This window comes from Vanacampus margaritifer, chromosome 19, assembly GCF_051991255.1.
Source record: "Vanacampus margaritifer isolate UIUO_Vmar chromosome 19, RoL_Vmar_1.0, whole genome shotgun sequence".
Lineage (NCBI taxonomy): Eukaryota > Metazoa > Chordata > Actinopteri > Syngnathiformes > Syngnathidae > Vanacampus > Vanacampus margaritifer.
The window spans coordinates 16,877,839-16,905,753 of record NC_135450.1 but is presented as its reverse complement, the minus strand read 5'-3'; the positions used below and the strand labels follow the sequence as shown (position 1 = coordinate 16,905,753).

At 43.7% G+C, this 27,915-nt stretch overlaps 1 protein-coding gene across 3 annotated transcripts; it reads left to right on the top strand.

The window, feature by feature from the left end:
* The first annotated feature begins 8,290 nt into the window (after nt 1-8,290).
* Nucleotides 8,291-27,005, top strand: ylpm1 (YLP motif containing 1). 3 transcript variants are annotated; one of them, XM_077552121.1, is made up of 22 exons: nt 8,291-9,136; nt 10,035-10,235; nt 10,333-10,521; nt 11,038-11,645; nt 11,760-14,567; nt 14,779-14,899; nt 14,976-15,087; nt 15,165-15,245; nt 15,335-15,509; nt 15,598-15,621; nt 15,695-15,876; nt 16,309-16,460; nt 16,545-16,607; nt 16,680-16,799; nt 16,986-17,162; nt 17,242-17,325; nt 17,394-17,477; nt 17,537-17,611; nt 22,771-22,822; nt 24,486-24,613; nt 24,884-25,061; nt 25,427-25,639. In XM_077552121.1, exons 1-21 carry the CDS (start codon nt 8,573-8,575, stop codon nt 25,028-25,030), a joined length of 6,147 nt encoding a protein of 2,048 aa, XP_077408247.1. In that variant the 5' UTR covers nt 8,291-8,572; the 3' UTR covers nt 25,031-25,061; nt 25,427-25,639. The 3 variants fall into 3 exon arrangements, with proteins under 3 accessions (XP_077408247.1, XP_077408249.1, XP_077408250.1); XM_077552123.1 differs by lacking the exon at nt 15,598-15,621; XM_077552124.1 differs by lacking the exons at nt 22,771-22,822; nt 24,486-24,613; nt 24,884-25,061; nt 25,427-25,639 and adding an exon at nt 26,356-27,005.
* Nucleotides 27,006-27,915: the final 910 nt, after the last annotated feature.

The window sequence follows — 27,915 nt, the reverse complement described above, 5'->3', positions numbered from 1 at the left end:
GTTCTAATTAGCAATTAATGTGATTCACTGATCATGTTAATGATCTCTCATGATAATTAGGAAACCGTATTGATGGTACGACTGCGGATATCTGGAGTCATCTTTTGAGCCGTTGCAGTTCTGAGGTTAAGTGTTTGTATTTGTGTAAATGTTGCGGACCTCGTTAACCCCCCCCCCCCCCCCCCCATTGAAAAATGTCGAATGGCCGCAGGAAGGAAGGCAATTTGCTGCATTCCCACGTTTCACGGGCGAGCAGGTCAGCCGGCAAGTGATAACAAACAAGCGCACGCACACACGTGTGGGGAGGCGCCGCGCGCTTAATTGCACGGCGAGAAACGGCGCCCTCATTTATTTGCCGCCTGCCCATACAAGCGGGATCGTGGAAAGCCATTCATTTTTGCGTGGACACCATTTTCATATTTAATGAGCGCGACTCCGATACAATTAGTGTAATTAGTCAAAGCTCACTCACGGCCAATGGAGCTCGCTGGCCAGCATTATTAGCGCCGCTTATTAATGATGTTGCACATGCGGAGCTCGCGGGGTAATTGGGGGCATGTGTGGGTGTGGGAACCAACGAGAGTGGGGGGGGGGCGGGCCTGGGGGTGGGAAGCCTTGCTTAGGCGCTATTGTCAGGACGGGCGTGTGCCGTACATATTTCCGTACAATAACTCTCAATAACATTCACTTGAATAAGACGCTTAAGCCGTCATAGTATCGTCAGCAGTTTTTTATTGAAGGTGCGAGCTCACTTTGGCTTGCAAGTGTTTTATGTACGTAGCGGATGTTTGTTTGTTTTTTGTCAGGGTTTGTTAAAGGTTGCAAACAGTTGCAGAGACGTTCATCAGACGTTCCCATTTTGGTCGCAAACAGTTTTATAGCTAGGGAAATTATCAACGTGTTCATACCAAGAAATTTTCAACATTTTCAAAATTTCTTGGCTCAAATTTTGTTGACTTTTGATGGTCTCAAACTGTTTTTGTTTCCACCAAGAAAATTTTGCCACAAATTTAGAGCATACCGAAAAAAAATCCCGCAAATTTGCAATATGTTTAAAATTTCTTGCCGCAAATTTTCAACATCTTCAAAATTTCTTGCCGCAAATTTTCAATATGTTCAAAATTTCTTGCCGCAAATTTTCAGCGTGCTCAAATTTTGCTGACTTTTGGTGGTCTCAAACTATTTTTGTTTCCACCAAGAAATTTTGCCACAAATTATGAGCATGATGAAAAATGTATTGATGGCAATTTTGAACAAGTTCAAAATTTCTTGCTGCAAATTTTGGACAAGTTCACAAAATGTTGTCGTAAAAAATTTTCAATATGTTCAAAATTTCTTGCCGCAAATTTTCAACATCTTCAAAATTTCTTCGTAACAAAAACCGTTAGAACTGTTTGCAAATGTGTGGCGAACGTCTGCAAATGTTTGCAAGCTTTACCGAACGTTGATGAAAAACCAACATTCGCTACATTCGCAAACTCTCACAAGCCTTTGCCGCTCTGTGAGAGAAAATAAGTGCAGTTTTTCCACCGGCCACCAGGTCAAAGGTTCTTTTTTTTCCCGTTGTGTTGCCCAATTAATCCTCCAATTAATCCTGTGTGTGTCTTCTGACAACCCCAAAAATGCACAAAAATGTTGTCGCTTGCATTTGTACAAACGTTCAATGTCAATTCCTTCCCCGAGAGTGAGCGATGACGCCGCAGCGTGTGACATTTGGGAGGTCCGCTCTGATCCTTATTAAAGCCGCAGAAGCGTGTGGTCTTAAAGAGCAAGCCGCCAAAGTTGCAAAGAGTCGTCGTCAGGGAAGAAAGCAACAAATGTGACCTCCAATCTTTTATCCAATTAGGAGCGGAGTCGCCGCCTGAAGAGTTAATGAGTTGCAAACATATTAACAGCAGCTAATTAGCGGAACTGAGCGCAATTAAACCGCAACAAGCCAAAGAGCTTTTGCTGGCCTTTTATTAAATACGCGGAAAAGAAAACAATTACGGCAACGATGCTGGTTCACATCCGAGAGGATCGTCTTTGTCTTTTGAGGGTGACGGGGGATGGGGGGGGGGCTCTTGAGGGACGCTGCGGTTTTTGAAGTTTGGAAAGCCACTCAAAGACGAAGAGCTGAAAGTGAGGGAGGTCGTGACACCGTTGTCACGTTTCCGAGACCTTCAGCAGCTGCTAAACACATCAGAGCAGGGATTTCAAAGTCAATTCAGATGCGCTTCCAAACACATTAGGCGGGTTTGAAGATAATTGCCGAAAATGTGGAAGAACTGACAAGCGTGTAGCACTGGATTGCAGAGATTTTGCCTTTTTAACCATTTCGTTTTTTTAGCCACACTTTTCCAGGCACCTTTCTTTTCTGGCGTGGCCGCTTCAGAGCGCCTCGTTGTCTGCTGTGACTGTTCGCATGTCACGGCGAGAAGCACAGAAGAGCAAGGAGGGCGGGTGGGATTTGTTATTCAAAAGATCAACTTGAAAGCCAGCATGTGGACCGGCCAGGGCCTCACGGTCACGTGGCTGCTTTGGAGTGCCTCGTTGTATGCCATGAGTGTGTGCAGAAAGAAATCAGAAGAGCGTGAGACGAAAAAAAACATTTGGCCTGAGAACCAGTGTGTGGACAAGGGCATCGAGCTGACATGGCTGTTTTAGAGCGCCTCATTGTGTGCCATGAGTGCATGCACATCACGGAGAGGAAGTGGAAGAGCAGAGTGGAGAGCCAAATGTGACAGCCAGCATGTGGACAGGGTCTTTGCACTACTGTGGCTGCTTTAGAGTGCCTAGTTGTTGCAGCACGTTAAAATCCGGTGGATTCTATTCCAGTCACCTGAAGCTTTAAGCGGATTTTCTGTATTTTTAGTAGTTAAAAGATTCAAGATATAGTAGCATCAGACACAAATATTAGGACATCAGAGGTGGCAAATCCTGGTCCAGAAAGTAAAAAATTGCCACAGTTTGGTTTTAGCCCAAGGTGCTAGCTAGCGAGCTCCCTAGCTAGCTCCCCGTGTGCTCAGTTACCTGCTAGGGAGCTAGCTAGCTAGCACAAGGGGCTAAAGCCAAACTGTGGCAGGGTTTTTACTTTCTGGACCTGGATTTGCCACCTCTGTGGGACACCAACCAGGAAGTGAACATCAGACATCGCTGATGTTGGCCTTAACCCCCAAATTTCGTGTTCTAGTTCATCCAGAAGGTGATGACAAGAAAGCAGTCCATAGACGTTATGTCGAGGAAGTGACCAGCTGAGGGGAAAGCCGCCTGCTGCTGTTATTGTCCTTATTGAACCCCCCCCGCCCCCACCTCCAGCTTGATGGCAAACCTCTATGACCCAGGCCAAGATCAATAGGCCAGTTTAAAGAGTGTAAATAGAGACGATAGATCCTGCCCGTGAGGATCTCTTGACCACCGATGGCCTCTGCCTGGTGCGGCAGCATTTGATCAAGTCTCCCGTTGCCGCCTGCCAATACGTCGGCGGCACGTCAGCAATTTGAAATGTGTCAGGAGGATTTTCTACCCCGGCGATGCCTTCAGAGTCAGTCCGGGATTTGGAGTTGCGGTCAGATGTGGTCCAGCCACTCGATTGCAGTTCTGTCAACTTGCAACCTTCTTGGCTTAACACTGACCGATGGCTCACAGTGCAAAATGATGGGAAACTGGATGTTATTATTATTATTATTATTATCATTGCAAAGAAAATTTTGGACTTGACTGGTTCCAAGTGGCCGATTCGGCCTGCGGTTTATCAAAAGCCGCGGCCGGATGAAATTGAAGACCTTTGCGTCTCGGGTGCTCCCTCCTTTCATTTGGAGCACTTTGATTAATCAATTAATATTCCTCTCCGCGCTCAAGGTCTTTTTTTTCTTTTTTTCTTTTGCAAAGCTTGTCATTAATAAAAGCAGACATTCAATTAGCAGGCAAATCTTGATTGGCAATTTGGTCATAACGCGCCCATTCAGCGCATTCTTCTCCTTCTTTTGGTTTCTTAGCGTTAGCAGACAACCGACTGGTTTCATTAATCCGATTGTCACCGCCATGTTAATTTGTACCAATTAGGATGATTAATCAATCTGACCAGCACCCCAATTCATTCAATTAGACTTTCAAAGGCGACTGGGCTTGCCCAAGTCGGTGATCGGGAGACGTTCGCCAGCGTCGCCTGTGTTGGAGTCAATTCTGCCGTTTGTCTTGAAGGATGCGCGACTCAAAGTTAATTATTCTTCCTGTAAAATAACAATTAATATCTTTAAAAAATACATTTTGCCACTTGCCGTCGACTGATGATGACATCACGTGTGCTCAGGAAACAAGTAAGCCGTGATTGATTATTACCTGAGCAACACGTGTTGTCATTTTTAATCGACAGCAAGTGGCAAAATGTGCTTTTAAAGGTATTAATTGTAAAAAAAAATATTATTTTTTTTTTTTCATACTCTTGTTAATTTGTTAAGTGGAGAACAAGTTAAACAATTGCATTAAATTGCGCATTGAAAAAAATTGTGGCGTTAAAGGAACTTAAAATGAACACACTAATTTTCACACCCCTATTTCAAAATAATATTTTTATAGAATTGTACAACACAATACTTGTGGGGGGTTTTGCACACAAGAAACACAACATTTAAATAAAAAAACGGAAACTAATAAACTAAACTTCAACAAAGCATTTTCGAGAAAACTGCAACTACTAAAAAAATAAAACTAACTAAAATTAAAAAGCAAAAGTCAAAAAGAACTCAAATCTACCTACGACTGTAACGCTGCTGCTTCCACGAGTGTGTTTTGCTTTTTCTTTGGCTTTTTGTGTGATGCTTCCACAGAAAGCTGGCAGCCATTTCAAAGACAAGTCTGTTGATAAACATAGAAAAGTAAATGAAATATTTTTGTTGCTGTTGGATCTCACTTTGTTTCATCTTTCCTTCCTTTGGTCCTTCCTCTGGTCCCCTGACAACGTCACGGTTTTGGCGGGACTCTGAAGTATCCGGTTAAGGTGACGGGTCTTGGATTTATAACAGGTGAATTAAAGAACACAAACTGGCATACACACAAACACAAAAGAGCGTGACGACGATGACGAGATGTTGATTGTCGAAGGCTGCTGAACGAATAATACTGAGCTCTGGAGAAAAGAAAAAAACAAATAAATGGAATAGTTTTGTCATTTTCAACAAGACAACTTTGCATCAAAAGCATTTTGCACCTCCTGCGATCGTCCTGCAATTTGTTTGCTGCTTGAAGTGATGTCGAAGTCGGGTGTGGGTGCGGGAGGGACATTTGCCGCCGCGTGATTTGTGTATTTGCAAGCGCGCGAACACGCTGACGCAGCACTTTGAGCGATGCCCTTTCTTTCGTGCGCTCTATCTTATCAGGCCGCCATCACCTCTGCTCCAAACAAAGTCTGATTTAGCCGCATGATTCCGTTTTGGGTCTTTAACTGGCCGCGGTCTGACGGAGGCCCGCCGGCGTCCGTCCCGACCTCAGACCATTGAGGTCATTTGGCGTGGATGCCCCGCTGACGTCGAGGCTTGAAAGTGTCATCGCAATGAATCTATCCAGCCATCAAACAATATTCTGGAACCAAAGTCAAGTGAGAACGAGGGGGAGGGGGGCGGGGGGGGTGGAGGTGCCGATCAATCCGCATCACTTTTCTCCTCACCGGGTTATGGGAAAATTGATTTGCCAAACAAAGCATTTTGGAAGGCGCGCATGGACGTGTTGGGGATCCATTAGCCTCCATTGAGCATTTTGTTTAACATCGGATTTTCATCACAGAGAAAATGCAGCGTCCTCAATACGGTGAGCCGGGGCTTTACCATTTCTCATTTCTTTGTTCTTGCTTGGAAAGCTTTCCTAAAAGTGCTGATTGACATTGCGGGAAGGGGGGGGGGGGGTCACTTTCAATCCCTTGGAAAATATTAGGGCGGGGGGGGGGGGGTCAGCACGTGAAGAGTTCTAATTGTTACGGCCCTGTTTAAAGTTTATTTTAGGGTTGAACAAACTTAAGATGATTTGGTCTAAATCCTAAAAAAAAATAAAAATTTCAGAATGGCTGGACATGAGTTTTTTTGTTTTTTTATCTGTACAACTATGAAAAGCAAGTTGTATTATTATTTTTTTTTTTTACATTTATGTTCCCAACCCTTTTTTTCAAGTTCACAAACAAATGAATTAGAGTTAAGTTACTGGTTTGGTCTGTAATGTGAAGAAAATGTTAAAAGCAATTGTTTTTATTTTGGTTCAAAACAAACAAATTGGCTAACCGATCCTCTTTTTTGGAGGACTTCAGAAAATTGAGAATATTTTATATATATGCATAAACCCTTTTGATAAATGAGGGCAGTTAATCCAAATTCAATTATTACATTCCACAATTACAAACTCAGCATTATTGTTAAAAGAAAAAAATATTATAACAATTTTGAGTTGTTTAAATGTATTTGCACTTTTTATATTTTAAAATAACTTAATTTTAAAAAATTGTTTCATCCAAAAGGAATTTACATAATTATAGTGTTTTAAATAATTTTATTTTTCTTAATATTTTTTTTACGTTTAAACATTTTCTTGTTTTGTACCAAAAAATAAATGATCGTCCTAAATGTGATTTAAATTTATTTCTAAAATAATTGGGATGAATATTTTCAGCCCTATGATTAGTTATCGGTTAATCACAGCATATCTCGTCATGATCATGATTTTAGCTTTATTTCTTCTTCTGCCTGCTTCTCTGGTGGTTGATTTTTTTTCAATCTCCTCGTCACTGTGTGCTTTTCACGTTGGCCACATAACGCGTTCCTCCCAGCCCGTCCACAGCATATTGTGTCCTGTGGCGGCCTTCAGCTGTATGATCAGCGCATGCAGCGTATTGTTCAAGTGTATCACATTGTGCCCGTCATGCGCTTTTTCCAGCGCGGCCAGCTTCCTCTCAGGGATTTCCTCCACAGCCGCTGATAATGTATCACGGCTCCCTCAAGGCCGGGCCTCCGCGACCTTGTCTTATTCACCGAGGTCGTCTTAAGCCAAAGAAGCCCAGTCGTGAATAGGCCGTCTTTTAACACCCCTTTAATGTCATCGGTGAAATATGAAGTCATTAGGCGATATTAAAACACTGCTGACAAACTAATTAACGGGGGACATTAAACAGGGCGGCCTTGATTAATCCGCTTTAACGATTTCTTTTTCAAAAATGAACACACATTTACTGGTGATCTTAAGTTAGAAAAAAATACTCCGCTGTGTATCGGACCTCAAGGGCAAGCCAAAGTCGCTGGTCCTCTTTTACCTCCAAATGTTCTCCCGCAAGTCGTTTTTTGGGGGTCTTTGCACTTAAGCAGAAGTCACGCAGTCTCTGACAGCAACTTGAAATGTTTTCCATGACATCATGTACGTCCAAAGGTGTTGAATGACAAATCACTACATCCGCATTTCAACATCATGAAGGTCTTCTGAGCAAGTATGAGGTCGATCTGGTTAATCGCTACGACTGGTCGCCAACACTCATATTCACCGACAGACATTTCAGAGCAGGGGTCACCGATGTGGTGGCACCAGGTAGCACCCAAAGACCACACGAGGAGCCCAAGGGCCTGTTCTAAAAATAGGTCGCTAGTGATGGCTGATGGGACATTGTGATATTCTCGGAATGTTGTAGTAGTGAAGAGAAAGTAAACACTAGCAGAGATTTATTGAGATAAAACGCTGCATAGTGTTATATCTGTTTGCTAATTGTGACAAATGAACGTGATTAGTGACTTCACATAAATTAATAAATCGTCAGCTCATCTACTACAGTTAGTGCAATTATGTGCATGGTTGTAATGATGAAGACAATTACTATCATATTATTATCATAAATATTGTTATTACTATTTATGTTGTACTCAGTAAATAAAAAAAATAGACAAGCCATGACTGCTCCTTGAGAAGAAATGTTCTTGTAAATGACGCCCTCAAGTGGTCAAAATCATCTAACACCTGCTTTATTTCTTTAGGTTGGCAATAACAAAAAGGAAATTTAACCTAAAAGCAAGCTAGTGTGTTTCGACCTGATATAACATTACGTTTGTTGCATTTCACGTTTTTGTGTATTATTTTGTCCCATTTGGAGCTCCGTACTCGTATGTTGTCTGCTATTGATTATCATTGACCAAAAAATGAATAGAACATACTCTCACCACTAATCTCATACCATCACATTTAAAAGTAGATAAAAAAAATAAAAGTAAAATTGTCTCTAGTAATCACTTGTGCATCAGCGAATGTTATGGATTACCGGAAGTCGTCCCATCATATACGTGACATCACATCCGGTCGAACTGGCCGCCTCCACATTCACCACCACTCCAACCGACGGACGTAAAACAATTCTAAAGATAAAAGTACACCTTTTTTCTTCCAAGTGATAATTCAACGCGATACTGGCGCGAGGAACCCGTTTTTGACGGGACGTGGTTCGTTTGTGTAATAAGATGTAGCAGCTCATGTTTTGGCGAGAGCTAGCTAGCGAGCGTTAGCATCGTGCGCATCGACGACACGGCTGAATGTGAGCACAAAGGCAGCAGCCCGCACGCCTCTTTTCGGAACAATGTACCCGTCCTGGGGCAACTTCGGTGCGCCCCCGCCGCAAAACTACGGGGGGCCCGGCCCGCGAAAGCTGCCGGTCGGAGGCCACACGGGACCGCCGCCGCCGACGAGTTTCGGCGGCTTACAGGCCTCGTCGAGCGGCTCCATGTTCTCGAGCCTCCAGGAGCAGCACCGCCAGCAGATGCAGCAGCTCCAGATGCTGCACCAGAAGCAGCTTCAGAACGTGCTCCACCACGGCAGCGCGCCGCCGGTCTACGGCGGTGGCGGACCACCGGGTGGATATTCTGCGCCGGCGTGGCAGTCGACGGAAGCGGCCCATTTGGACCGCAGCGCAGGGATGCAGTCTCACATTAAAGGAGACTCGGTGGCGAATCAGCCGGACCACTCGCAGCCTCCGCCGCCTCCGCTTCCTGCTGTACAGCCGCACAAGATTGAACCCAATCCGGCTCTTCCACCGCCCGAGCCCCAAACGGCGAAACCTCAGGACGCAAGCGCGGCTCCCAAAGCGAACGATGCGAAGGCAAAGGACGCGGTCGGTAAAGAAAACGACGGCTCCAATTTGCAGGTAGCTAATCTCTATCCATTCCCATTCTTAATCAAACAAATACGCATTATTTGTACAATAGTATTGAACAGAATCAAACGGACCTGTCACCTAGCGTTATTTGATTATTATTATATATGAATGAATTATATATGAATCAATCATCAGTATGGAAACCACCAAAATAAATGTTTTTAATTGCGTATAATAAATATGCTCATAATTATGTTCCCCAAAACGTTTAGAATAATATTAACCTCATTTTCCAACATTACCCATAAAAATAAATGACTTCTAGATGATTTCATTTTGAAAAAGGATTCTGCTTTGAATAAAGATTACTTTTATACGAGGTGTTTGATTCCGTTTTTGTTTCTGTGAAGCGTCGATGCAAAAAGGTTATGAAACTGACAAAGGACTATATTTAGTTGGCCGGTTAAATGTGCCTTATGTTGAGCAGCGAGCAGTTACCAGCTGTCAGCATCCACCACTGTCAAGACCTTTCGCTGCATTATCTTGAGACGTTTATCACCCTCCTTTGTCCTACATCGACCCCACAAGGCGCCACACTTGCCCATCAGACCTTTACAGGAATCTTCCATTACGTTGCTGTTCGCTATCAAGCAGGTCAGCTATCAGCCGGTGGTCAATGCTAGCGACTTCTCGGCTCGCATCGCACCTTAGATTAAGCAAGGCCTTTGGGTGCCATCTTGGGATGTTACAGAAGAGTTCAAAAATATGAAAATAGTTACGAGGTGTGTTTTTCAAGTAATAGTTTCAGGTATTTTCTACATAATTTTTTTTTTTAGGAGTGCAGGCTTTCCCCAGAGTTTTATTAACCCGTCGGCCCACCAGGCTTTCCTTGCCCCCCCCCCCCCCCCCCTAAAGCTGAGTTAATCTCCTAAAAATTTTCTCACAGGATCAGCAGCAACTTTGGTACAAGCAGCATCTCGAGAATCTGCAGAAGCTGAGGCAAGAGAAAGCCAAGCAGAATCAAAATAATGCCGAGCCCCCCAACAGCCACGCGACACAGCCTCCTCCTCCATCCGAGCCGCTCAAAGGTGCGCCGCCTCCGCCCCCACCGAAGGAGGAACAGCCCGCGCCGCCTCCACCTCCTGAGGTGAGCTTCTTTGCGATGCTTTTCTAGTTCTGCTTGACGGCAACACTTGTCCTAATAGCAGCGCCAAGCTCCAATCTTGCTGTGTTCCCGTTTTCAGCCTGACAACAAGCAAGACCCGGAGGAGACAGCCCGACTCAAACAACTACAGGCCGCGGCGGCTCAGTGGCAGCAGGTTCAGCAGCAGAGAGTCAGCTTACATTATCAGGCTCTAATGCAGCAGCACGAGAAGCTTCAGCAGATACTCGAAAAGTATCAGCCACTCATTCAGCAACCTGCTAACCTACAGGTCGGTGGAAAAGCCTGATGCCAACCTTACTGTGTTTCGCCGTTGCATTTGGTTAGGTAATATGTCTTTAAAATATAAGGGACTTGTAGCCAGTCACAAAGTCGTGCCATATCACCTACGGTAGACAATGACAACGTAACGGTTAATCCTTGTTTAAATCTGACACTTAAGCAGTCAGCGCGTTTGATATATAAAGCCATTAAGGAGCTGGGCTGCGGTGCTCCTCGCCGACAATTCCCATGCGGAAATCCTTACAGATGTAGAACGGCGATCTCAGGAGAATTGGCTCAATTTCTGAAGCATTTTATGTACTTTAACCCGAAACTGACAATGTTGTGCTGTTGCAGTTTTCTCATATCCACTGTTTAATTTGCAGCACTAGTTAGGCCTGTTGCCAACATTGGTGCAATCTGTTGGGTCAACACACTACTTCCGACCTTAGTATAAGAGGACACGCAATGTCATCGCCACTATTTGGCATCGTTGCAAATCAGGCCTGTAATGCTTTCTTTGCAGTCAATGTCAGCCGAGATGCAGCTGAGGCATTACCAAATGCAAAAGCAGCAGTTCACCCCGCTTTTCCAAGAGTGGGAGCTTACCTTTCGGCTGTGGTTCGAGCAGTTCCAAACGTACCCGCACAAGGACCAGCTGCTCGACTACGAGAACCAGTGGAAGCAGTGGCAGGATCAGATGAATGCCACCAATAACCACCTTCAGGAGACCATCACCACCCTCTCTGCGATGGTGCCGTATGCTGCAATGCAATATAACAATGTAGCTATGGGGCAGTACGGCGCTTACCCTGGCCAAGACATGCAAATGCCGCCGCCGCCACCGCCGATGACTCATCCGCCAGTGACTCAGCCACCAATGAATCAGCCGCCACCTCCACCTCCAGCGGTTGCTGCCGCTCCCACATCCCAATGTCCACCACCCGGTCCACTGGCTGGTCCTCCACCTGGTCCTCCACCTGGTCCTCCACCCGGTCCACCACCTGGTCCTCCACCAACTCCTCCGCACACTCCAACTTCTGGACCCCCACCCAGAGTAGGTGCACCCGCTGGAATCAGACCCACATGCCCTGTCAATGTTCCGCCACCAAATTTCAACATTGGGGGTCCAAGGTCAGTACCCGTATCTGTTTGTGATCAGGGACAAACAGAATTCGAACATTCATTTCAATGTTTATAACTAAATTCTTATTATCATTGAAATATATATTTTCTTATTCTTCTTAGAGCAAACAACCCCAGATTCAACCAGCCAATGCAGTTTGACGGACCCCCAAGATTTGATCAGCGTTTTGAGCATCCCCCTCCATTTCAGCCACCTCAGCAGTGCTTTGACGGTCCACCTAGGTTTAACCAGCCAGGGATGCGGTTTGACGGGTCGGCTCGGTTTGGTCAACCCCCACAGCACTTTGACGGTCCGCCTCGTTTTAACCAACCTGGGTCACGTTTTGATGTGCCTCCCAGATTTGACCAGCCCCCCCAACGCTTTGACGGTCCCCCCAGATTTGAGCATCCGCCACCGCCCCCATTCGGCAAGCAGTCTAGATTTGACCAGCCCCCAAGACACACTGATCCACCGCCTCCCAGCGAAGCCCAGCCATTGCCTCCACAAAAACAGGAAGGACCCCCACCTCAACCCGCACAAGACCCCAAAAAACCTTCCAGTGTGGATTCGTCATTAAAATCAGTTGAAGTGCCTCCAGCTGATGAACACAAGTGTCAAACTAAATCTAGTAATTCGACTGCTGACAAAGACATGACTGATGACTCGATTGAAAGTGTTGGATTTTTTATTCCCAGTGAACCAATACCCCAAACCAAAATTCCAAGCATAGGGGAAGATGATTCTATGGACATTTGCAACTCACCCAAACAAGTTGACAGTGATCCAGCCCAGCCTGCTGCTACTCCCAAGGAACCACAACAAGCCCATTTACAGAATTACCCTAAACCAAATGGTCCATCGAAAACCAGCACCCCTCCCTCTGTTTTTTCAGAGGCTTCCCAAGAACAACAGGAGAAGCAACCACCTGCACAGCTCCAGCCAAGACCGGAACCTGTAGGTCCTCCCCTGGGTGGAGGACGAGGTCAACCCCTTGGGCCTGTGCAAGGAAGAGGCCGAGGACTGGGGCAGAGGGGACGTGGTGACTTTAGGGGACAAAACACAGGACCGCCATTGGGGGAATCGGTCGAAATGCCTCATGAATTTACGTCTTCCCAGGAAGAAATTTATGAGGAACAAGAGCAGGAGGGCTGGCAGGGTGAGTGGCAGGAGCCTCCATATGAAGAGTTTGGTGGCGAGGCGTCTGAGGAACAAGGTGAAGAAATTTGGATGCCAGAGGACCATCACTTCGAGTCAGAAGAAGAGTATTATGAAGAACCAATGCATGGACCTTCTATGGGTAGAGGTGGGCCAATGATGAGAGGACATCCTCCTATGGCCCGAGGAGGTGTCCCACAAGGTTTAGGAGGACCACACATGGGAAGAGGAGGACCACACATGGGGAGAGGAGGCCCACACATGGGGAGAGGAGGCCCGCCATTGGGCCAAGGGGGGCCACCAATTGGCCGAGGGGGGCCGCCAATGGGGCGCGGGGGGCCGCCAATGGGGCGCGGGGGGCCGCCAATGGGGCGCGGGGGGCCGCCAATGGGGCCTGGGGGACCGCCAATGGGGCCTGGGGGACCGCCAATGGGGCGCGGGGGACCGCCAATGGGGCGCGGGGGACCGCCAATGGGCCGAGGGGGGCCGCCAATGGGCCGAGGGGGGCCGCCAATGGGCCGTGAAGGACCGGATATTGATACAGGAGGTCCGCCCATGGGCAGAGGAGGACCGCCCATGGGCAGAGGAGGACCGCCCATGGGTAGAGGAGGACCGCCCATGGGTAGAGGAGGACCGCCCGTGGGTAGAGGAGGACCGCCCGTGGGCAGAGGCGGTGCGCCCATGGGTAGAGGCGGTCCGCCCATGGAAGGAGGGGAACCTATGGACAGTGAATGGGCAGAAGCTGAACCAGCTGAGTACTATGAGGAAGAGGAACTTTGTTGGGGAGATGGGCGGCCTCCAATGAGAGGGATGCGACCTCCATTTCCGCCTGGCCGAGGTCGTCCGCCACGCGGCCATCCTGGTTTCATGCGGGGGCGAGGACCCCCGCCACACCTAGCGCATGGGCCAGTTGATGAAGAGTCATTTGGTTATGGTATGGCGTCTGGTGATATGGGCATGAACGAGCCAGAACATTACATGTACCAAGGTGATGATCCACATAACATGATGCACCCAGGAGCAGGAAGAGGCAGGTGGCCACCACCTCACGCAGTAATGGGTTCTGAAGAGGAACCATTTTATCACAAAGAGATGGAGCGTGAACACGATTGGCATCCGCCCTATGGCCGATGTCCTCCAATGCCGCACGAGATCATTGAAAGAGACGGCGAAATGAGAAGACGACCCATGGGTCGAGGAATGGCACGAGGCGGGATGCGGCCAGGCGTACCACACGAACAGGAAGAAGAATACGGGTTTGGTTTTGTTGAGGAATACGGCCACAGAGTAGATGACTATCCCCGGAGGCCGCCTCCTTTTGACGACCCTTCACATGAGGGCAGGTTATTTGACCCTGAATGGGATAGGGAGCGTTCTCCACCCGACAGGGAATATCAACCACCTCCCCCAAAGCACTACCGGGATGATCGGTGGCTTGAAGAAAGGGAGCGAGGTCCCCCGCGTCCATTCAATGAGTATGACTATAGAAGAGGCGAGATCCGAGAACGCAATTACATGGACGAGCCGCCACCCCGGCGGGAAGATGGGGCAGGTCCATCAGAATGGGATCGGCCTTCAAGATTTGACCCACCAACAGAGAGAGTTTTCCCCCCCTATCGAGACGAACCTCCTTTGGATAGACCTCCACTCCAAGATGAGCCTGGCAAAAACCTGCCAGAGAGTTCCGCCGACCAGCAGGGAGGGAATTTGCTCGCACTTTCCCAGCAGCAACATGAAATAATCTTGAAGGCTGCCCAGGAGTTAAAACGGATGAGGTAGGTTCCATCGGGGGATGGGAAAAATGTTTGATGAGTAGACTTTAAAAATAGGTCGGCTTCAATTTTCTGCTTCGGTTATTCGATGGAATAATTGATAGGATAATCGTTTTTTAAAAGATTCACTAGTGACAGCACCAGTTCCTTCTGACATAGTTCTAGTGCCACATAGCTATATTGTTTCTTAACCTTTGTTCACTTTGTTTAATAGGGAATTGCAGGAGGTGAAGACTGATAGTGTATCTCAGAATACACTTGCTAACACTTTACCTGACCTCCCTGCTGGGCTCCTGGGTTTGGAGATCCCACCGGAAGTTAGAAATGCACTAAAGGTAACCATTGAATTAATATCTAATGTATCTGTCGTGTCGTGACTGCTCCCGGCAACACTCAAATTGTGTGTCGCAGGGCATGACCACCGCATCTGCCCAGATGGCTAAAACGCAGTCTTGGGAGACAAATCCCACCGCGCACGTGCCTGCAGTTGCTCCAAAGACTGTGGAATATGGACACGGACATGGTATGCGGCGGCAAACCGGAGCTCATTTCACCTTTTAAGGGTTTTGTGGTTTGTGATTGAATCATTGAACTTTTTAGAACCCGGTACTACTGTGGAGAGGATTGCTTATGGTGAGAGGATTGTGTTGAGGCCTGACCCAGACAGGGGCTATGAAAAAGGTATTTGGGTTTAACCTCTGAATACTGTAAGGAAGGCAGGATTTTTTAATGTATTTTTTGCATTGATTATTTGTGTGCTGTGGTCCCAGAACCTCTTCGAGATCCTTACAGCAGGGATCCCTATTATGACAGACGACCAGACCCGTACCTGGACCGACGGGAGTACAGCAGAGAGAGAGAATTCTACAGAGAAAAACCTCCACCAGAATACGAAAGAGAGCGTTTTGGAAGGGAACGATATCCTCCAAGAGAGCGAGACGATAGGTATTGCCGACTCAGCCCCTGTAATCCAAGCGGTTTCCGTTTTCAACATCTGCATCCACGTAATATATATTTTTCTTTTAAATTCAAGCTCACTATTGATGATTGAAGAAAGGTACTACATCACAGATGTGTATGGGTTTGATAAAAATGATCGGATGAAACGTTTGCCTCTTCCGTCGACTTAGGCCCCCTCATCGTCCAGGCTACCGGGAAAGAGAGCGCGACCTTCGAGAGAGGGATCGAAGCGGCAGCCGCGATCGGGATGATCCTTTCGGACGGCCCGGCGGCTATGACAGGCCTCCGTATGAGCGCGCTGGACTTGATCGCGGCGGGCCCGAGCGCTACGGCCATACTTCTTCACCTTTTGGTAAGTTTCTAAAGGCCTTTTCACACTGCACTTAGCACAGTCGCAGCGCTTTGTTGACGAAGATATTCGTCACGTTATGTGCCGCGAGGACTGAAGCCAATTGATAAATATCCAATTAGAGAGCAACGTCGTGGAGCCAGTAGGTGAGAGGCTGGTCGAGTGATTTCAGAATGCTAACAGCAAGAGACCAGACCAGCCAGCATGAAAACCTTCCCTGTTACTTTGCGGTTGGCTGCTACACAAGCACTTCCAAATATGGGGAAGCTTGCATGGGGACGCTGTTTTCATCGTGTGCTGCCCCTTAGCAAACTCCAAGTGAAAACCGACCGGTATCAGTTATTTTAACAATCGATTAAGCTATTTATTATTGATTACTCTGCCAATGAATCAGATTTTAAAAGTTTTCATTTCCCTCAAAATACTGTCCTGCAGACAGAAGAAATTACCCAGAGGAGCGAGGCCCCCCCCCAGCACCGCCGCTCGCGCCCCCACCACAGCCAGTGCTGCCTGTGGAGAAGAAACCCGAGATCAAGAACGTGGACGATATTCTCAAACCCCCCGGAAGGCTGTCGCGGCCCGAGAGGGTATTTTTTTTTTTATTGCTGCTGCGCCTCGGGCTAAATCGCTTTTTTTTGTGTGTGCTCATTTTGAAGCCGTTCTCATGACAGATTGTTATCATCATGAGAGGACTACCGGGGAGCGGAAAGAGCCACGTTGCAAAACTCATACGGGTGAGGAGCATCACATTAGTTTTTTGTTTTTATAACGGCAAGTTAACACTCTGATTGTATGTCAACTTTCAGGATAAAGAGGTGGACTGTGGCGGCGCCCCACCAAGAGTTCTGGTTTTAGATGACTATTTCATGACAGAGGTTGAGAAGATCGTGAAAGACCCCGACACGGGCAAAAGGGTCAAACGAAAGGTGCATATAAATGCGGTTGCGGTACAAATGTTTATTTCAGTCCAGGATAAGAACCAATTCCTACTGCCAAAAGCAAAAATATATTACTACTGAAATAAAGTGAAAGTTTTACGCAGCATTCAAATGTATCAAAATGCACAATGTTGAAAATTGGAACGACTCAAACAATAACATGTTGTCCTGCAGGTTCTGGAGTACGAGTACGAGCCGCACTTGGAGGACAACTACCGCAGCAGCATGCTGAAGACCTTCAAGAAGACGCTGGACGATGGCTTCTTCCCGTTCATCATTTTGGACACCATCAATGACAGGGTCAACCATTTTGATCAGTTTTGGAGCGCTGCCAAAACCAAAGGTTTTGAGGTACGTTTATTTATGAAAAGGAGAAAAATACGTCCGCTTCCGATCTCACTGTTGATAATTGCTTCTGTTGCGTCAAAAGGTCTACATCGCTGAAATCACGGCTGACACTCACACTTGTGCAAAGAGAAACGCCCACGCGCGCACACTTAAGGATATAATGAAGGTCAGAATGAGAAAATATTCAAGTGGCGTTTTGGAAGACCGTTGCTGACGGCTTGTCCCAAAATGCAGATGTCCAACAACTGGGAGTCCACGCCTCGTCACATGGTCCGCTTGGATGTGCGAGCCCTGCTGCAAGACGCCGCTATCGAGGAGGTGAGTTCCTCCAAGTTCTTCATTATTGGACCCGCAACTAAAACGGCTTCCGCCACTAGGTGGAAATGGAAGACTTCAATCCTGAAGAGGTGCCCAAGGAGGCCAAGAGAGAAGAAGAAGAAGAGGGCGAGCTGGTAGGACATGAAGCACTGTTGCATTGTCATCGATGACAACATTGCTGGCACTCCTCCGGGAATGAAAGAAAAAACCCACATTGGTCACTGAATAACTTAAAAACAATCCCGACTGTCATGACAAGTTTGCTCCATATGATTTATTTGGTTGGGACTAACATAACTATGAGATTCATTTTTCAAAAAGAATTTCCAGTTTAATACATTTTGTAAAAACTTTATTTGGACGTACGCCACCAATTCCAATTAACGTCGCAACGCTTTCCGTGCGTAGTGACATCGAATGGCGGCCGGCTCTCTGCCGAGCAACGTGAAACGCTTACCATGAACGCAAGGTAAGCCTCGTTAGCGTTCCTAAAGAAACAACATGCAATCGGGACATTCAAGAGTTTTGATCGTTCCTTTAGGAATTTTCCGTATTTATTATTTAGGTCCGTTTCAAGTTATTTCAGTGACCATTGTTTGGCTTTTCTTTCTTTGAGAGAAGGATACCAACAATTGTGTCCACGTTTGTCATTTTGATATTTGTTTGCTGTTCTTCTTGTAGTGGCCTGTTTAGTTTTTCTATTCATTTCAGGTGGAAATGTTTTTTTTATCCAAGCCATCCAGGACTTAGAGCTATAAAAGCAATTGAAACAAATGGATGAAATCAACTTTTTATCAGAACCAAACACTTGATGCAAACCATTTAAATTGAAACCATTTTTGTTATTATGTAATCTATTAATTTGCTTGTCACTAGGGCTGGGTTTAAAAAAAAAATCGAATAATCGATTATAAAACCATGAATCGGTTATTTTAATATCTTTTTCCCATAAATTCATAAGTAAAATAGATTTTTAAAGGCTGAATTTAGTTTGTTTTCTTGAAATGTAACTGTTCACATCAATTTAAAAGTATTTTCTTAAATTGATGAATGACCTGACTTACTGCACTTTAAGACAATTCAAAACCTCTTTAATTCATATTTACAATTATTGAATTAGAATTCTGAAAATATTTTCATCTCATCCTTAATGATGTCAATGTTTGTGTAAAGCTTAAGTGATTATAACACTGGTTACCTTTAACAAACCAAATAATTTAACTTAACAGTTAAACAAGCAAAATGTAATTTGGAATTTAATGTTTGTGGGGGTTTTTTATCATGTCCTTGATATTTAAGAATAATTTATGTTCCATTATTAATCAATATTGATTGAATCTCGGGGGAAAATCTCAATCAAATCAAACTGAACTCTTGTGAATAGAAATTGAATCGATTGAGGAAATTAGAATCAATACCCAGCCCTATTTGTCACTCTGTCATAAAGTCCTGCTGGACCAAAATATTTTACGTTTTAGTAATTTTGGCAGAAAATGTGTGTAGCCTAGCACCTGTAAAACTGTTGTACAACTTTTTGTAAGCCTTTCACATACTTTCTTCTACATGTGCGTTTTTGAGCCAAGCAGTGTGTTGAACGCATTCACACAGCAATTGATGAGTGAAAACCTCTGTTGAGGCTGAACTATTTTACGTGTAGTCTGGACCGGATTGTACAATTTCATACATTGCATATTGCCCAATTTTAAATATTACCAGTGTCCCAAAGACATATTTTTATGTTTTTTTTATGCTGGAGCACACAGAAGGCCTTGATGCAGCCTCAGAACTGCAGAGAACGGTTGATGTAATGGTAGTTGTTACAAGAACTGGCCAGCAGGTGGCAGCAGAGTATAAAAGATCATGTTGCAAACAAGCTGTTTTCCCCACAGTTCTATACAGATTTGAGAATAATGATGAAACTTAGCTATATTCTAATGCTAATTGCTGCAAAATTTGAAACCGATAGAAATATACTTTTTTCCTGATAAAAGAAGAGACTTTTATCTTTCTTTTGGGTAGTTTCCATGTTTTTATAGCAATAGAGAACAATATTCTGTCCGCCTTGCAAAATCCGTCAAAATCCAGTAAAACAGCCGGGAGCAAAAGGGGTTGCTTCAGTGACAATGGGAATGAGTTAAGTTATACAAATCTATTTTTTTTCTCAAAAAAAAATAGATTTATCCCGTAGCGGCTTCCGCAGCCTGACGAGCACAGTTTACGTTTTTGATACGCTGGTGAATGCAGCTAGTTTATGGTTTTGTCAGTCATTTGTAACTGTGTCTGGTTTGTAGCATTAGACAATGTGCAACAGCACAGTATGTCTAATGGCTGGAAAATGTACATGTAGCTGTACGTACGATATGCAGTGTGTACAAGCAGACGTTAGCCAAGGCTGCTATGTTGTTAGCATGGCTTATTTCTGTTGGAAACTTTTGCCATACATGAAATGTTACCGGTTTGATGTTTGTTTGTTTTTTCCTAATGTATAATCAATGAAAAATAGAGACGTGATGACCTTATCTGATGATCCGTTGGGAACAATGACTTTAATGGTGCATTATGTTTTATTAACCCTTCATTTGTCCTGAGGGCTGCCCAATTCCTTCCGTTTACTTTTTGTTGCTTACCGGCATTCAATAATCCGCCCAAGAAAACAATCAGTGCAACGGGACCAGTGTTGCTGTGCCCGAGAGTGCACGTTATTTGGTCACGCCTTCTGTCTACAGTTTCTGGTTGGACAGTTTTGTCCCAGCGTGACAAGTTTAGAATTAATAAATACAATTAGCCAAAGAGGGTTGATTTATTTTTTATTTTTATTTTTTTTATTCAAAAGTAGATTTTACTAATACTGTCAGGACATGCAGACCATTTGAAACTCTACTTTTAAAACCAATTATTTTTAAGGCTTTTATCGCTTAGCCTTACAAAAAAAAACTTGACTTCTGTGTTAATATCTGTCTTCTATATCATTGCAATCGTTTGCAGTATTAAGGCTATCTGTGTCAATGACAAATACAGGCACCAAGCTTTTAACCATCCGTATATTAACAGCTCTGTTCTGTAAAAAAAAAAAAAGAAAAGTACTAAAATGTACTTGCATGTAATCTTGTCTCGAGATAGATGAAGACAATGTTTCCTTGTTTTATTTTTCTTTCACCAAAATTTCCCATGTGGGATCTTATTCATTCTTTGCATTCCATGTCATGTATCTCAAATGCTTCATTTGTAGTTATGAATGAATGAATAGTTTATTTAGGCTCCATATGTGACACAGAAAAGACAACACAAACAAACAAATCACTTAACGGACGCACCAGGCTTGTTTTTCGCATATCCTATACAGTCCCATCAATCACACTGAATTACAACAAAACAAAAAATAAATAAATACTACATTCACATTATAATTCCTAAATGTTTTACATTTTATCAAGTTGAAAGGCACTAAAAGCATGAATTATTTTACATTTTATTTTTTTCCTTAAGTCCCAACAGAGAAGTACACAGCATCATCAAGTCCATTCCACTATTTGACACCCAAAACTGAAACAAATCTGAATTTAGAGCCTCACTTTGTTTTATAGTTTCCTTCTCTTAATTTAAAGAAATTCTGTATATCAACAGGTAGGCAATTGTTTATTGCATTTTTTCTGCAATTTAATCGTTTCCATAAACTTGAGCATTATAATGACATGAGACGAGTACAATAATTTGAATACCTTTCTTCTTTAGGAATTCTTTATTTTATAGCGCAGCCACTGATTTAGCTAATTTACGTTTAGTGTATTCTATATGTGGCTTCCAACACACTTTATGATCAGTAATCACTCCCAAACGTTTTGTTCCAGCAACTCATTCAATTTCAATAACATTTAAATGAACTTTGACATCACGGTTAAGATGCATACCAACAAACACCATAAATGTATTGTTTTCACATTAAATGATAACTTATTGGAATCAAACCATTTTTTAATATGATCAATTCCCTTGCTACACTTTTTATTAGTTGTTTCGTGTTATTCTCTGAGAAACATAAATTTGTATCACCAGCGAATATTTAAAAAAAAAAAATAAACGAAAGGGGACAGAAAGAAGTAAAACTTGTTTTGAAGCAGTGCAGATATTATTTAAAAAAAATTATAAATATCTTAGGCCCCAATACAGAACCCTGTGGAATACCACAGGGTTGCTCTTCTCGAGTGTCCTTTATTTTTACATATTGAAACCTATTCTTTAAATAACTATTCAAGCATTGAAATGCAACAGTTGACATGCCATATTGTTCCCATTTCCGCGGAAGCAATGAGTGATCAAATGCTTTTACCTCAGTCAAATAATTATCACATTGCTTTGTACAACACCCAGCAAAAAAAAAAAAAACACATACTCTGATCATCTCTGCATTAAAATCAGGTCTAAATATTTTCTGGCAATAATATATGTCATTTAATATACCAACAATTTCTCTCATCTATTGTATAACTTTGTTGAAAAAGCAAAAATATTGATAGAGAGCGTCTTGGCTCTCGCAGGATCTTCAACCAATAAGAAATGTCCATTTTTCTGTGTCAGTTGTAAAGAGCATTTGATTGTATTTTGACCGTTGCGTTATTTCACAACGGCACTCTTGCACAGATTGAGTCACAGACTTTTTTGTGTTGAACGGATCTGCCTAATCCTCCTCAGAAACATTGTCAGTGTTTGAACGCACTCTTTTCTCCACACTTCGCCAACGCGTTTTGCGTTTTTAGTCACCACTCTTCCTCGCTTGCAACCACAACAGTTGCAATTTGGTGGAAAATAACCAGAGCACTTGGCATTCAAATTGACTTGTACTGTTTTACAAACGTAAATAGTAACGAGCGAGTGATTTGTATGTTGTTGTTTTTTTTTTTTTTGTATGTTGCTGAAATCAGCTTTACTTGTAATACTCAGGAATGAATGACATCAAACCAGTAGAAAAAAAATATTAATGTACAAATAAGACTGTTCATTTGGTATTTGATATTAGCATGGATTTGTCTGCGCTAGTGTCAAAATGCAGCAAATTATTTTTGTAGACGTTTCCCTGAGTTGACATTGTGTTTGCATGCCAGTCTTCAATTTGCTTTTTTTTTTTTTTTTTTTTTTAGCTCATTTCTACTTTTGAGTTCTTCCATTTGACTTGACCCCATCAACCAGTTTCTCTTGTTTCTTTCTTTTTTTTCATCTAATCCTTTTCTTTCTCTCTACTGTGTGCCTGGTATTGCCAAGATGTTTAACGTCTGCAGTGTCTCTTTACATAATCTAGGGCTACATTCCGAAAAGCAAATGGGAGATGGACACATCGGAAGCAAAACTCGGTAGGTTGACCCGCATGACCTCACATGTACACGAGTTGCATTCACCTCTGACATGACTTTGCTTGATATGTGATGTTGTAGTACAGTGAAACCAACCACCATTTTGTAGCAGGGCATGTGCTCCTACCCAACCACAAAAAAAATTCAAATGTGTGTATATAGAGTGTAGCGAGTCATGATCGACTTTTTTGCCAGGTGTCATGGGGCCATTCGCACTTTTTTCTCTTCTGACAGTTTGAGAAGCTTTATGGCCGTCATAGTGTAGTTAACCTTATGGCAAGTTTCTAAAAAACAGGATCCGCTCTGGACAGACCCACTTTTCGACCCTTGACGAAAACACTGATGAACTCCTAGAACAGGCGTTTGCGCAAAGACGGAAAATCCTTGACTTGAACTCGGCATCAACAAAAGCTTGATCGGGTGAATGCTTTGTAGAATGATAACACAACCGACTTCAGGTTAGGATGCTCCCCGGCTTTGCGTGGATGCCTGCTGTAGGAGTTTGAGCATTTTGCAACGCGGCCAAGGGAATAAGATAAGATAAGATCAGATCCACTGATTGTCACACCCACCTAAGTGGGGCGAAATTCGTTCTCCGCATTTGACCCATCCCCTTGAATGAGCGGTGAGCAGCAGCAGCAGCAGCCGCGCTCGGGAATCATATGGTGATCTAACCTCCCAATTCAAACCCTTAATGCTGAGTGTCAAGCAGAGCGGCAATGGGTCCCATTTTTATAGTCTTTGGTATGACCCGGCCGGGAATTGAACCTACGACCTCCCAGTCTCAGGGCGGACACTGTACCACCAGGCCACTGAGCTGGTGATACGCTTATAAAAACTGCAGTCATATATTGATGGCCTCACAACTAAAAAATAATAGAAAAGCACAAGTGCATAGTGACTTTTGAAACACCGATTTTTTTTATTTAAATTTATTTCTAGCTTCCCACAAATGTTAAAGACATTTAAACTTATTAAAGCACACTGTAAATGTATTGGACAACCTACATAACGTTACAAGCATATCATTTGTGGGAAATACTGTACATGTTGTAGCGTCAGCGTTCGATGCGTGCATGTGCCTTTAAGAGGCGGGGCACGACGACGAAGCGGCGCGTCTCAGTGAGCTGTGGCTGTTAGCAGCTACCGCGTCCTTCCCGTATTTGCTTGACGGTTCTCCTGGCCTTCAATAAATGCATGGGAGAGTGCAACAGCGACCGTTGCTTTCCTTTCCCACATGACAGGGCATTACATTAAGTACGTACTGTAAAAAAGAATGCTAAAAAAAAAATCTGCATAGCAGAGGCGCCAATGTTGAACTGAGACTTTTTTACTTTCTTATTTCTCTACCTTTGATGTCAACATTTTGATTTGTACATGACCTTTGGCCTTAGCGTACATGACTAAAGCATTTTTACTGTGTCAACATCATTTGGGGGAAACTGCTGAGAATCTGAGTGAGCAGTCAAGTTTCCAATTAAATTATTGATGACGTTTTCATTGATAAACTGCGGCTGATATTATTGTAGTTTATGATTATTACATAACGTTATGATTACATGATGATGAACCTTAGCAAGACAGACAACTGCTGCTTTTCACCAATAAATGCCAAGAGGATTTAGTCAGTAGTAACCTGAATAGCGATGGTCCGTTTCTTCAGACAAGCTGGACGGTTTGGGGAGCGGCAGCAAGAGGAAGCGTGACGGCGATCACATGGCAGGCATGGAGGACTACCTTCAGCTGCCGGACGACTACGCCACCCGCAAGTCCCAGCCGGGAAAGAAGAGGGTAAATAAACGGCCACTTGGACTTGCTTACGGACGGGTCGTCCCCGGCTCATTACATTTCCTCCAATATAGTTGCATCCTAATATGCCATTCAATGCCTCACCTCAAATAGACCAAAAAAAAAAAGGTCCGTGTTTTTGTGCTAGTCATTGTGTTGTAATGATAAAATCGAGATCCATCCAATTCCTGCTCACAAACCCTGGTCGACATTTTTTTTTTAAAATATTTTATTATCCTTTATTTCTTTTTTTAATTTCATCGTCTATTTTAGGTGCGTTGGGCCGATCTGGAAGAGCAAAAGGACGCCGATCGCAAGCGCGCGATCGGCTTCGTGGTGGGCCAAACGGATTGGGAGAAAATCACAGACGATAGCGGCCGGCTTGCACAGAAGGCGCTCAACCGGACAAAATATTTCTAAAAGATCATCAACTTGTTTGTTCTACTTGAAGGTACGTGTGGACGCCGCTCTTCTAACTTGTCGCCATGCGCTCATTTGTGACTGCGGCGCCGCAGTGCCGTCAAATGCCACTTTTGCCGTAGGATAAGACGCGAGCACTGCTAAACCATCGTCGCGTTAATGGCATTAGCTAGCATGCTAGCCTAGATAGCATGCCAGTCAGCTCACACGCAGCGTGAATGTTGGGGAATCTAAAGAGGCCGTTAGTTACTGTAAAACTCTTAAGGAATTACGATTCCACCAGGTGGCGATAAAGTAACACTTGAAATGATGAATTCAGCGTTTTGCTTCATTTGAGTTTAAGCATCACAAAGACGTGGACTGTCGTGACAACATCTCCGATATTTTGTTTTGCAGATGTTTGGGCCGTCAAGTACGAGACTCTTCAATAAGTTTGTTTGTTTTTCCTTGACAAGGATAGTTCAATGCTTTTTTTCTAAGTTTTGGTCAACATTCTCGTAGTTATTGTGTATTCAAAGGAGTCCTTGATGTTTTATATCTGTAACTGTTTGTTTCCTGAACCATGTCCACTGTAAGAAAACAATAAAAGTTGACACACTTTAAAAGGCCGATCTGCAGTCACACATCAGTTGTTTTCTTGCGTTGCTTCAAGTTGTGGATTGAGCTGCAGTTCATCACTGATTCCAGAAAATGGCAAAAGCGCTAATGTTTGAACATGACTTGATTTCACTCTGTGTTCACTCTTGGGTCTAAACTTCTGTCGTATTTTCCTTGATTTGATACTCTGAGCAATTCATGTCTGTGTATTATTAGATATCCACAAGCTACAAATCTTTTCTGTTATTCAAGTCTGCCTCGGGATGAATTATTTGAACAGAAATGTGAAGAATCTTGATCATGAGTTTGGCCATTTTTGAGCTGCGACAACCAACTTTAAGCAAAGTTAACCACCTCAATGTCTTAATGCTGTTAAAAAGATTTTTCCCACTTCTCTTGAAATCTGATCATGGGAAAAGTCGACCTGATCATTTTTCGAGGCCTCAGTAGAGAATGAACTGAACTGCAAGTGATGGAGGTAATAACTCCAACCAAATGGACGCCTTCCGTTTACCAAATTGCAAAATCGTCTTCATTCGCTGCCATTCACGGCTACAGACGTCAAAGATGCCTTTTTGCGGGGCTGGCAGTGAATGAGTTAAATGGCGATGAAGGATTTGCTGGTGGTCTCTTGACGCCTCCGACTTGTGGTGCTCTCGCCGTTTTGTTGCAAATGTTCTGACATGAGCTGATGATGCTGGTGACTTTAATCTAGCGTGTTATTCTAGGGCACGCCCGTCGTCTTCACGCTTGAACATTGAAGTTGTACTCGGGAGTTGGAAAGCCGAAGTCCCCCCCCTCACCAAGACTCACTTTTTATGAGCATGAGAACATTTCCGTCCCCAAAATCCAGAGGAACTTTTTCGGAATTTTCTGTCTTGAATACGCATCAGCCTTTTATTGGAATGTCGTTTTGAAGTTAACCCGAGGATTGTCTGTTAAGACCAAAACGCAGAAGAAGAAACGGCTGCAATTGATGAGGCCTGGTGGTGAGTATGACATAGTAACTGTTGTTGATTGTTTTTGTTAGATTTTGCTGTTGTCACAATGAAGCCCGTCCAATAAATTTGGAAGCGTTGGAAAGCCTGCTTCTCTTTTGATCTAGCAACATTCAAATTGCAAACGTTTTTTGTTTCGTAATTGTCAAGATGAACTTTCGTAACGTACGTGTGGACCTCAGTCAGCTACCAGAACAGCTTCAATACAATTATGGTAAAGTCGACGTTGACCTCAGACCCCGAGAATATTTGTAATGACCAGTCGATGGGGTCAACAATGCTGGATTTTCTCAAAGCGACGTGCAAGTGTGTGCGTGGGCCAACCAAGAAACCGCAACAGCTGCCATTTCTTTCAATTGTCATTAAATGTTCAACAAGCACTGAGTTATGTCTTCGTTTTGTTTTCCTCAAATTATTTCATAAACTTTGCTCCAGATTTTAAAAAAACATACAAATGTTTTTTTTTTTTTTATCCTTAATGTATCCCGGCAAGGCAATTGAGAACGGCTTCTCTTTAGCAATGCCGACGCGCCTCCAGACTGGATTGTTGAATAACAAACATTTTGCGTCTGTCTGAGGAGCCGCAATCGGGTCGGCTGAAATATGTTTTCAAAATGTGCGTTCCTGTCGTAGTGCAAAAAAAAAAAAAAGCACGCTGCTGATGGGATGTTTATGATGAACATTTTCTGTTTTCTTGCCAGTCTGCCGCAAGTTTGGGAGATTGATGCTGTCGTGTTTTAGCTACGATCTCTTGAAGGGGAACTTAAACCCAACTTTGTCACTTTTTTTTTTTTTTTTGCTGCTGCTGTGTACTTTAATCTATTGAACATTTAATCTCTCTCTCTTATGTATGTATATGTATATATAGTGTTCCCTCATTTTCCGCTAGCTTTATGTTTTACATTTATTATAAATGTTTTAAGGCTCTAAAACCTCTCGCCACACACTTAATCGAGGCATTTACTTTTTCTGCCGTTTCTCTTGTTTAAACTTTCTCAATGTTCAAACCTTGATGGATTTTATAAAATAGGTACATTACTGTAAAAAAAAAAAAAAAAAAAACGCAAAATTGCATGAAAAAAAAATTGCGGGACCGTGAAAAGTGAACCGCGTTCTCGTGAGGGAACACTGTATAATCAAACATTGGATCTGCCTTCATAAGTCCAGTCCACTTACAAGAAATGCCTTTTTTTGTCTTGTCTTTTGTCTTTTCTTCACGACAACGTATTGCGTATTCGCCAGTTCCGGTTTATTATTCAGCTTTCTTTTCTAAGTTTAGCAACGAACGAG